This window comes from Lepeophtheirus salmonis, chromosome 8, assembly GCF_016086655.4.
Source record: "Lepeophtheirus salmonis chromosome 8, UVic_Lsal_1.4, whole genome shotgun sequence".
NCBI classification, from domain to species: Eukaryota; Metazoa; Arthropoda; class Copepoda; order Siphonostomatoida; family Caligidae; genus Lepeophtheirus; species Lepeophtheirus salmonis.
In genome coordinates, this window is record NC_052138.2 from 33,523,541 (window position 1) to 33,535,485 (window position 11,945).

The following is an 11,945-nucleotide window of genomic DNA, read 5'->3' on the forward strand; positions in this document are numbered from 1 at the left end:
GTCAACACAAAATCAAGCTATAATATTTTTTCGCCAAATTGAGTATTGATTATATTTGTATTCTACGTCGAATAAATGAGCACTTTGGAAGCACCGAAAATTGTACTTAAAGTTGCAAAACTGATTATCACAATAAAAAAAAAGAGAATTATAAATTGATATATTTTGGAAAGTGTCTATATTGAGACCAGAATAAGTCACCTATTTGAATAGAATTCACTTCAAACTTTTATATTCATCTCTCAATGGGAGGTACAGGGCTGTGTTGGGTTTTGGTCTGGAAATCCTAGATTCTAATATAAAAATTCAGTCTAGTTCAGGAACAAACAATTCGGTCTAGACCGGTTTTACAGATAAATAGTTTTTAACATGACATCATATGTTTTTTCAAGTATAATGATGCAATACGAAGTTTATACAGAGATAGGTCGGATTAATTTTGATCCCGTCGTTTCTCGTGGTATACAGTATTTGTTCAAAAACTTATCTTGTACTTTCGATATTTTTTGAAAAAACAAAAAAGGGTCTCTCAGAATATATGAGACCCCAAAAAATCGGTCCATTCATTGAGACCGAAAATTATCCGTCTACAAAGTGAGACCAAAAAAAAATCGGTCTACGGTCTCAGACTGTAGTCTGTACCATGAAATCGGTCTAGAAAAAAATACTAGATACCGAACCGAAAAAAATATATTGCATCATAATTGAAGGAAACGCCTTCTTGTGGGCTCAAAATTGATATTTTTACCATTTAAAATTGTAAAATTTCCAATAAATCTTGATGTATAAAAATTGGTTGTGAGAGTTTTTGCCCATAGGGACAAGGGCTTCTACGAGAAGAGCATTATAGATTCTCGTTGCAATAAATTAATGAACAGAACAGTGGTGCATATTTGGTTTAAATTGGACGATTGTAACCTTCTTAGAAAACATTGAAATAAAATTTCCTTCAACATTAATGAAAAGTAGTTCTCATTATTATAACAATTGATTGTTTACGTCTCCGAAATGGTTGATATCAAGAGTGCTGACGTCACAGAAGAATGTTCAATAAAAGAGTATTTTTTTACTTATACAAAACACTCATAATAAATATTTTTTCCGTTTTATGTATAATAAGCTTTATTCTTCATAAACATTTTTATAAAAAAGGAAAAAAAAAAAAAATAATAATAATAATTCGTTTGATATGAAATGTGCTTTTTTTTCATAATAATAAATTTATCAATATATATATATATATTTATATGTATAAAATTAATAATGTCTTATAAGGAGCAATAAAAAGACATGTAGATTTGCAAGACGATGAGTATCAAAGAGCTTGTTGAAGAGAGCAAACACTTGCCTAGAGATAAATAAAGAAGTATTTTTAAAATAAAGGGTGATTGAACTCAAATGCTTAGTATATGGTGTTATTAATATTATTATTACCTTGACTATTACGGACGAAGAGTGAATTTCCACTATGAATTGATTTTCTTGTCTCTGAGAGATGATTGTTGGTTAGGCTACTCACACCCCCTTCCCCAGCAATGCCTTCGATGTGCGTTTTCCAAACCTGCTCTATCTCTGCGAGGCATGTCAACCTCATTTCTCCATGTTGGAAGTGATGGTCTTCCGCAACAAATCTGTAATATATGCATAATTATTTATTTTGCTAACTTTATCGGATCTAAATAGAGCAGTATTTCTCAAAACTTTTACCCCACCTAACTTCTTACAGAATATGCATTGGATATCACAAAAATATAAATGGGTTATTTGTAAGTGCGGGAGGAGAAGATGGAAGTGACGAATAGGGTACATCTGTTAACTTTGTTCATATCATCTGTTTGTTATAGGATTTTGAAGGGATACATTAATTACTGCTATCGAGAGGAGAACTTTTTACATTTAAAATAGTATTAGTGCAGGTATAAATATTGCAATTATATTTTAATTATTTGATTATACATTTTTAAATCAATTTACAGTCAAGATAGATAATAATTCTTGGTGGTCCTTGGCCGTAATAAGATAAAAATGAACTCATGAAGGATTGTTGCTTATATATTTTAATATTTAGAGATAGGTACAGACTAACAATTGTCAGTAGTAATCGGTAAACTTTATATAATCATCTTAAAAATGCATTCATTTTATTTGGTTCTAAATTTAGAGCATAAGTTTTGTATGAGATTGAGTTTAAATGAAAGATTTTGTATGGTAATGTAGAGGCTTACATATATAAAAATATGTTTTTTTTATCCTTTGATAGTGGATTAGACTACACTCATTTCACAGATTAATAGTTCACCGTATTCAAATCTTCGAGATCCTATTTTTGTTAGTCAATTAAAAAAAAACAATATAAATTATAATTCAGGTTTTTTTTATTTTCTTTCTTTATACAGGCTTGTTGTAGAAATACTGATTCTTGTGTTCATATGTGTTGCGTCAACAGAAAAACAATCTTGAAAGAAATCAAGAAATTGTCAGTTATTTTTTTAACTTCAAATATACATACAACCCAATATTTTATAGACATATTTGAGTCAATCATAAGTTTTGTATTCAAATTTGTGGGATGAGTAAAGGTACTCAAGAATTTTGGCTATATTTGTTAGACTAATGAGGTCACGGGTACTCCAGTAACATATAAAAGGAAGTACTAATCAAGAAATTTGAGAATCGCTCCTTAGAGAAAGAAAAAGATAAAATAATTGAAGTTAAGTAAAAATTTAAAAAGAATTCCTTTGCAATGAATGCCAAGTCTAAGTTTTGTACAAATGTAAATTATATTTCAATTGATAAAACTGAAAATTTATAGTAATGTAGGAAATATTTTTTTAAATCCAGAAAAAATATCATAATTATGGATTAATCGTCCTAATTGTACATTTTGCCGATTAATCTGTAATCAATAAATCAGGCTAATTTACTTTTTTTTTTATTGATTTAGCTACTACTGATTAAAGTACCTTTGCTATAAGTATAATCTGTTAATATTATACATACATTATACAATTGCAAGGAAATTTTATTGCAATAATATTACTCACACTGAGGGTACGCCCTTGGAGGATGGAACAAACAAATATGCTTAGATATTTTTCAGAAATATCATTAATCGAATTTATAATGTGTTATTATTCATCATGAAGTTTGAACAAAATAAGGTTAAGTTTTCCTAGTTCCGACTTATACTTATGACTCCCGACTAAAACCTCATTGAAACTATCCTTTTTCATGAGCACAAACACGATTGATTACTGTATAATTAGATGTCCTCTCTTCAAAAATTAAATAATACTCATAGCAGTAAGGAAATTAAAAAATCACATTCAGGTTTTACTACAAAAAGTCGTATTAATAGAGTTTTTTTGCGAGAATTAGTTGGGTGGGATCTTTACTAATGGATTGGAAGGACATAATAGAAATAAATCTATAAAAAATTATTAAACTAAGTAATTATTTCTTCTGATAATATCCACATAGTAATATAACACTTTATGTGGCCTGTCAATACAAAACCAGTTAGAAATATTTTTTTTCCAAATCCAAAAATGAATCTATAAACAATAATAAATTCACATATTTTATTTGAAAGGCCATATTGGGACCAATATGAGTCTATTAGAATGAATAAATGTTTTAAACAATAGTAAATATTCTTGGATATCTTAACTTATACCACAAATTTGAATACAAAGCTGATATTTAACTCAAATATGCATAGGACATGTAAAACTGTATGTACATATTCATGAACGTCTGCAGGATTACATATGTATACATATATATATATTATTATTATTTTTTTTTTTTTTTTGGGGGGCTTGTTTTTGATTTTTTTTTCAAAAATCCATAACTATTCACAGAAAATTATATGTCAAATATTAAATTTTTGGAAAAAAATTTCAAAAATCTAAAGCTATTCATAAAAAATTATTTTTTTAAATGATATTTTTATTGGTTAGATGCAGGATTATATTATCATTTAATTAGGCTTCCTAGAATTTTCACTTGGATGTACCGTACCGACTGCTGGGCAGGACAGACAGATTTTTACATCATAGAAAATAACAACGGTATTTTAACACCATATAATACTAGAAATTATTTGATTTCTAGTAATAGTAATACTCTTTGACGTCACTATTAAAAATGTGGTGAAAGTCAAACATGGGGAATGGGGATGGGAGGGAGGGGGAGCGTTATTGTATAACCTTTTTTTTCTATTAACCTTGGTTAGATAGAATTGCACTGTTTAAATATACGTAAACCTTATAGCATTACAATTACTCCAACTAACCTAAGAATCTTGTTTGAAGTCCATATATATAATGTATAGTTCTTTATCTGGAATCACCTGATCACGAACCTACGCACATTGAGGTAAAGATAATAATTTATACTGAGTGCGTTGTTCATGAGCTAAACCCCTCCAGACCCCTCCTGCAGACGCCCCTGGTATATACTAATAGAGAAAAAAAAGATATGGATATTTTGAACCTTTTCTTCATGTTTGTGCAGGATTATTTTGATGTTGAAACACCACATATTAGTATTTAAAACTCTACATTAATTAATTAGCATAAAATTTAGATAAAAATAAATATTAATGTTAATACGGTACATAAATCCCCATGCACCAATTTCACTGAAAAAAAACTTGTTTGAACAATGGAAAACAACTATTTCCGTTCAAGGTCTTTTATATTTGCATTACTTTATATAGTTTGTTATTTACATATAAAACTAAAATTAAAAACTAAAGCCATTCGTGTAATAATAAATAAACAATCATTTAAAGTATTAGAAAGGCTTAAGTTATACGGATTTTTGTAAAATATTCCGTTTAACTTTTACTTTAACAACAAACCAGAAGAGAGAAGAAACAAAAACAAAAACCAAAAAAAACAATTTAAGTCTTGATTTAGAACTCAATTTAATAAACTTTTTCTTTAGTCAACTTTTTCTTTTGTTCACAATGTATGTATGTTGAGTTACTTCATTTGAAAATTATTTTTAATTGTTTCATCTCAACTTTTACTACTTTGAAGAAAAAGGAGTTAAAATGATTTAATGTTTCTACATTTTTTGTTACGTCAACATAAGTTATGTGTTCCAGTATAAAAGTTAGAAACAAAATTCACAAACTTCTTTATTTAGAAAAAAATTATTTATCTTGTAGGTAGGTTAGAATAACAAAATAGGCAAAATTTTGCAAGATTTTTCCTAAAAATTTATAGAAAAGTTTTTAAATACTGAGTAGGGATTTTCAATCACTACAAAATTTTAACATTCTTTCTTGAGGTGTTTTGTGTGATTTATTTCAAAAAGTCTGTCAAACAAAAGATTCCTTGATGGATTAGCTGCAGTGGTTATTGCTTACATTTTTCTCACCAGTTGACGAGGACTCCTCAGTAGCTTAAAGAGCACCAAAGCCAATCATCTTCTTTCCAGATAAAATCTGAAAGATTGATCTAATCAGGAACAGGCGGAATGAAAGATTCCTTGCTTTAAGCAATAACAAAGGCACGAAGAGGATTCACTAAGAAACTAGCCAGCGTAATATCGTTTGGGGTTGGGCATCGAACTAACTCCTAACTGTGTACCTCATCACTGGAACTGACTACATAGACATCCTGTGCACAAAGTCCATCCCAAGTTCGAAGAAAACATTTCTAGATATGGTGTTACGGCAGGACGGGGCCCGGCACAACGACGAAAGTGGTGCAAAATCTTATCAAGAATAACATAGACTTCTGATCTAAGAACATGTGGACCATATATAGCCTAAATATGAACCTGCTAGACTTTGGTTTCTGGGCACACATTAAGTCCAAAGCCTATAAAATTCTTCATCCTAATATCTGCGCCTTGAGGGCCTATGTTTAGGAGTACTGGGGCACAATGGATGTAAACTACATAAAGAAGTGCTCCCATTCCCTAAAAAGGAGGCTAACGGCTGTCATCAATTCTGAGGGAGGGTACATTGAGTAACCTAATTGATTCAGCCTCTGAATCTTTTTTTTCTTTATGTCTCATTAAATTCGGACGTGTCTCAGAAATACCTATGGTTGAAGTTATTGCATACATTTGTTAAATTTTTTTATACTAATGCCTCGCGTTACCTAGCTTACACAAAATTATAATCTATATTTTGTAGTCGGCTGCTTCTTTTCTCGGAGTCATTGTTTGAATCAAAGAAAAAATATAAAAAGTGGAACAGCATAGCCTCAGCTGAATGAGAGGACTGAGCAACAGAAAAGAAGAAGAAATTCTATACATAAAAGTAGATATTCTTTCAGATATGTTAATAATTTATGATAAGACTTGACATGAATTTCAGCTGTTTAACGCACTATAAAAGAAGTCTGCCAATTTGTCTGAACTGCCTACATTACTCTTTTATTTTTATATATAAAGTTCTTTGGTTTGAATGCTGATTGGTCCATTTAGCTTCTTTGAAGCTGTTAACAATTAATTATTGAATAATAATTCCATATTTTGGGAGAATTGTTTTCTGCCTTTTTTTTTTCGAAGGAAAGATTGCTTGATACAATAATGGTAACGACAAGGAGTAGAGTCTTAACAAATATAAAAACCACAAATTTTTTTTTGCATGCAAATATGAATAGATCTCAATATAAATATGTTAAGATTTAAATATATTAATTTTAACTGAGTAAAAATGATCATTCCTTTATACGAAAATAAAAAGGAAAAAAAACAAGAAAAATAATCCAAGGTACTATGATGAATAATTAATATCATCTTAACAAGTCGAATACCTACACTACTCACGCTAGACGACAGAGTAAATAAAGTGATCGTCTAGTTAGCAATACATAATAAAATGCATCATAAAAACATTGATAAATAAACAAATAGATCATTCTCCAGTTGTAGATCTTGTGCATCTTATAGTCAGAGACACTGGAAGGATACTTGGAACTCCAAATGCAGGTCAAAGTCTATCCATCGAGGCATTGTCAGTTGTTGATCCAAAGTCCAATTTATAATAACGATCCTGCCTCTCAATCACCTTAAACGGGCCCAAGAAAGTTGGAGAAAGAGACTCTTTTATGGGTTTATTTTTAACAAAAAAGAATTCTTTTTTTTAAATTGTTGGTTAACGGCTCCTTTATTAAAGTGTCTCGGAGGAAGTTGTGTTATTTTCTCCATTGTTTTAAAGAAACTTTTGACGTCGAGGTTGCCAGAAGTAAAGGTGGACGAATTAAAGATATGAAAGGGGATGGATCCCGAGGGACCTGTGAGTAATTGAAAAGGTGAATATTTAGAACCCGGGTCTGTTAGTACTGAGTTCCTCAATCCCCATAAAACTACAGGTAGTGCATTGATCCAGTCTTCTTTTTCTTCCAGCATTCGTGCTACTAGCCCAGTCTTAAATGCTCTGTGGAAACGTTCTATGAGTCTGTTGGACTCTGGATGATATGAGGTTGTGTTCTTGCTTGCAATCCCGAGTGTCCTGCAAATACCTATCCATAATGAACTTGTGACTGTGTTTCACAGTCAGACAGAATGGTTTTTGCAACTCCAAACCTCGAAATTGGACCACTCAAAGAATTATTGACTATTGTCTTGGAGGTTATATCTGGAAAGGGTATCACTTCTTGCCACCTTGTGAAACTATCCATAATAGTTAGGGCATAGTGTAATCCCTCTGAATTAGTGGGAATGGACCGATTATGACTACGGGAATAAGGAAAAATATTTCAGATGGAAGATCGAAAGACGACGTTGGTTTTGATGTCCTGAAAGGTTTGGTTTTCTGATACGCTTAACACTCTCTAGTGAAGTTTCAGACTTCTGCTCGCAAATTAAGCCGAGTATAAAAAAGTGAAACCCTCCTTAACGTTTCTTTGAATCCCGGATGTGTACAGAATGCACGATTCATTGACACAGTTCTGGAGATGACACAGCCACACGAAATGAGTCAACATTGCCAAAACCAGCAAGTAGGGTTCCTGCAATTTATTTAAAAGAAGGTTTAACTTTAAACTTAAGTAAATTAGGATCCTGTTTCTTTTGATCCTCAATTATATCTTCAATGAAGGTTGTGCCTATTGTGATGTTATTTATACTTCTAGAAAGAATGTCTACAGTATGATTTAATTTTCTAGAAACGTGTTCGATATCACAATTGAATTATGCTATGAATACAAAAGTACGGAACTGTCTTGGTGTCCAAGAGAGATTGCGAATGTCAATCTCAGTGACTAAAGGTTTGTGGTCCGTGAAGAATTTACAAAAAAATTGTCCATCCAAAGCCCATAGAAAATATTTGATGCTTTCCTAAACACCTAATAATTCCGAATCGAACGTAGAATATTTCTGTTGTGTCGTTGAAAGAGCCCGAGACCAAAAAGGTAGAGGTTGCCAGTGTCCATTTACCTTTTGCTCGAGAACAGTTCCCATCCTTGTATAAGATGCATTAGTCGTCATGGCTGAAAGCAATGAACTTTCTCTGAACACAAGTTGAGTACTTTTCGAAAAACTATTTTTAATATTTTGAAAGGTGTGTTCATGTTCTGTATTCCAATTAAACTTTTTATTCTTCTTTAACAGGGGTTACAAATAAACTGTCCATTAAGACAATCTTTCGATGCACTGAGAGTTATATTGTACCATTCCTAAAAATATTCATCTTTTGATTTTGGAGCTGGTACTTTTTGGGATTGCTTTGACCTTACATTCTAGAGGCCTAAAACCTTTCAATTAAATATAATGTCAAAGGAAGTCTAGCGATTTCATGAAAAACTCTCATTTTTCAGGGGAGAGGATCATACCAGCTGTTTTAAGTCTCGATAAAACCCCGTTAAACATTTTCCAATGCTCATCCATCGACTCCAAAGCGGCAAGGATATCATCAAGGTACACAAACACATTTGGACTTCCTCGTAGAATTGAATCGACGAGCCCCTGAAATGTCTGAGCAGCATTTTTAAGACCAAAAGGCTTCCTTAAATATTCATATAAACCAAATGGCGTAATTGCAGTTTTATTTATAGAAGTGCTCTTCATAAGTATTTGGTTAAACGCTCTGTGAAAATCCATTTTACGAAAAACAGTCCTACTTTTTAGATTAGTCACCAAATCTCTTAGATTTGGGACAGGATACCGAACAAGGTACGTCATCCTATTTAATTGACGATAGTCGCTGCACATTTGCCAGCTTCCTTTGGGGTTTGAAAAGACGTGAATAGCGGAAGAAAAATGAGAAAAAGACAATCGTAGGATTCCTTTCTTCAGCAATTGGTTGATTTCGTCTCGTACAAAATTTAACTTCTCACCCTCTAACTTACGTGATTTTGCAAAGCAAGGAGGACCTTTCGTCTCGATATAGTGTTCCACTCCGTTAGCTGGATAAGTTCCAATGAAACTTTTATTATCAAAGACATCATTATATTTCAATTTGATTTCTTGAGTCTTCGACGGTACTGAAATGAAGCACGGTTAATCTCAGAGTAACTTTTTACTGAAAATATCAACTCCAAATCTGAAAATATATAAAAAAATCTGCACCCAAAATTGGACAACCACTCTGTACCAAAATAAATTTCGATTGGAAATCTCCTACATTTTCTAGATTGAGAGTTAAAGTTGTTGTATCAATAACATCAACGAGGGCTCCTCCATATCCAATAATAAGGGAGAGTTTTTCTCGAACAAGACTTTTACATTTTTTAAATGGAATAACAGACACTTGCGCTCCTGTATCTACCAGAAAGTTAATCAAATTTGAATTGTCTGTAATGAAAAAGAAGTTTGATGGTTTATTTATAACTTCGGTCCCGTGCAATCCAGGGCAATTTAGTTTTTTGAAACAAGTAAAAAAATGGCTACTAGCTTAGTAGTTGCGTTCATTCCAAATTTAGAATGATAATAGCAGATATCTTTTTCTCCTTAGATTTAGTAAATTTGGACGTGTTATGAAGAGGTTTTTTGAAAACATGATTGATAGGAAGCGAAGCGGACGAGTCTTCAACAGTGGAAATATATGAATTGCTAAGTTCCTTGTCTGCAACACACATTTGCTTCAACTCTTCAATTGAATAGGACTGTGTTCTCAAGTCCTTGCTGGTCTTTAGGAACATTTCGGATGAGGGCCTCCTTTAGTAAATGATGACGGAAATCGTGAATGTATTCCTCATCAAGGAGACGCTCAACTTCATCTATAACTTCCCAAGGGGCAAAATCCCGATGAATCGCTCACCCTATCATTATTTTTTAAAATTTTATCTGAAGGTTAGAGTCCATATTTCTGTTTATTGCCTTTATCAACCTTCTCTTTTATTAGCAATAGACCTAAACATTGATGCTACTATCATATTAAAACGGTCATTGAGTATTTATCATAATAAAATTTACATTATTTAATTGCTTTTTCTCGAATATTCTAGAAATACACATTCTCGTTTTGGCTCTTTCATAGTGAGGTTTTGGGAAAAATAAATCGAACCATGTTATTTTTATAAAATCATGAAAAATACATTATTCAAAAGAATGGCTTTATTAAGATTCTGAAATTGGGTTATTTAGGTAAAAATGCACTGATTTAGGTTTATAAAGAATAAAGTTTCAACTTATAGCACTGATATTCTTGAAAAGTATATATTTAAACAGTTCAGTACATGTATGTATTGAACCAATATCCAAACTGCTCGTCTGTAATGTAATAGGAAACAAATAGTAATAAAAAGACATACCTCAAACCAAGACGTGAGGTTTCTAGACCTGTTTCGCTGTCAAACTCTTTAATTAATGGCAAGGCATAGTTGCTTTGTATCTGAAATTCAAAATAATAGATTATAACGTTTTACGGGTGAAAAATGGAAATCATAAAATTTATGCAATATATTGTCATCATTTTACATAAGCAACCAATTTTTTTTTGAAGCCATTTATACAAAATTTAGTTTTTATAAATAATCAGATGAAAATTCATTAAGACTTTTGTGACAATTTGTCCATTTTCTATAATAACAATATCAAAAATTATGTCTTCAACAGGGTGTCACTTTTGGTTTTTATGATAAAGCACTCAATAAATGAGAGAGAATTCATTAGTCTACATATTTTTTAGTTGGCTTTTTAATAAATTTTCTCCTGAAAGCAATTTATTTTAATTTATAATGAATTGCATCTTAACAAAAAATAATTTGACTTACAGGTTCTCCATTCATAAACCAAGTTAACTTAGCTGCTGGTTTTGAATCAGAGGAAGTACAATTAATTTCTACCAGATCCCCAGAGCGATAAGAAGAGTTAATTCCTTTGATTTTTGGAGGAAACTTTGGAGGAACTATGACAGTTAAATTAGATGTTTTATTATAAGTACGGAAAGACGGGGTTTCAATCGTAATTTCACAACTATATTGTCCAGACCCTAGAGGACTCTCCACCTTAAACACCAATTGATTTGGTCGTGTTGATTCCTCCTGCAAAATAAATGTACACAAACTGTATTCATTTATGGTCATTAATAGATGTTTGTATGTAATGTTTCTATGTACACATCATTAAATGTTCTCAACAGGGGATTCAATTAGAGTAATGAATAAATAGACTCATTGAATAATCCCAAGTATTTAATTGAGGGAACTAAGAATTTTTTCTAATGAGTGGCAAGGGATCATTATTTTATGCAACCTACATCAATGATTATTCCTGGTTGTTTGAATGTGATGTACTCGGGCTTATACGTTGGGATGTATTTATACAGCTCTTTACTGTCCTTGTACCATTTCATGGAGTAAATCGCGTCTCGCCCTAAATCATAGCGACAGGTCAAAGTCACAGTATCTCCCAAATTAATCCAACTTGGCCCATCAACTCCAAGCATTTTTAAACAGCCACATCCTGAAAGAAAAAACAAAAAAAAATTAGGATCAAAGATAGGAATTAAAATCACAGAACAAAATACATAAATC

General features: G+C 31.7%; 1 protein-coding gene and 2 long non-coding RNA genes across 4 annotated transcripts in view; 2 read left to right on the top strand and 1 right to left on the bottom strand.

Moving 5' to 3' along the window:
• Positions 1–1,117: 1,117 nt before the first annotated feature.
• The window catches only part of LOC121123605 (cell adhesion molecule 2), a 127,405-nt gene continuing 116,577 nt past the window's right edge, over positions 1,118–11,945 (bottom strand). Inside the window, exons 3-7 of the mRNA XM_071890397.1 lie at positions 11,669–11,874; positions 11,184–11,453; positions 10,722–10,801; positions 1,435–1,631; positions 1,118–1,348 (exon numbers count right to left, since the gene is read on the bottom strand). Coding sequence (XP_071746498.1) covers positions 1,269–1,348; positions 1,435–1,631; positions 10,722–10,801; positions 11,184–11,453; positions 11,669–11,874 — 833 coding nt within the window. The 3' untranslated portion in view covers positions 1,118–1,268. The remainder of the gene's footprint in view (positions 1,349–1,434; positions 1,632–10,721; positions 10,802–11,183; positions 11,454–11,668; positions 11,875–11,945) is intronic.
• LOC139906113 (uncharacterized) lies at positions 6,745–9,858 on the top strand. 2 transcript variants are annotated; one of them, XR_011781389.1, is made up of 4 exons: positions 6,745–7,280; positions 7,375–7,970; positions 8,103–8,530; positions 8,581–9,858. It is a non-coding gene; the product is annotated as an uncharacterized lncRNA (long non-coding RNA). The 2 variants fall into 2 exon arrangements; XR_011781388.1 differs by having other exon boundaries at positions 8,136–8,530.
• Positions 10,311–10,531, top strand: LOC139906115 (uncharacterized). Its single transcript, XR_011781391.1, has 2 exons — positions 10,311–10,352; positions 10,416–10,531. It is a non-coding gene; the product is annotated as an uncharacterized lncRNA (long non-coding RNA).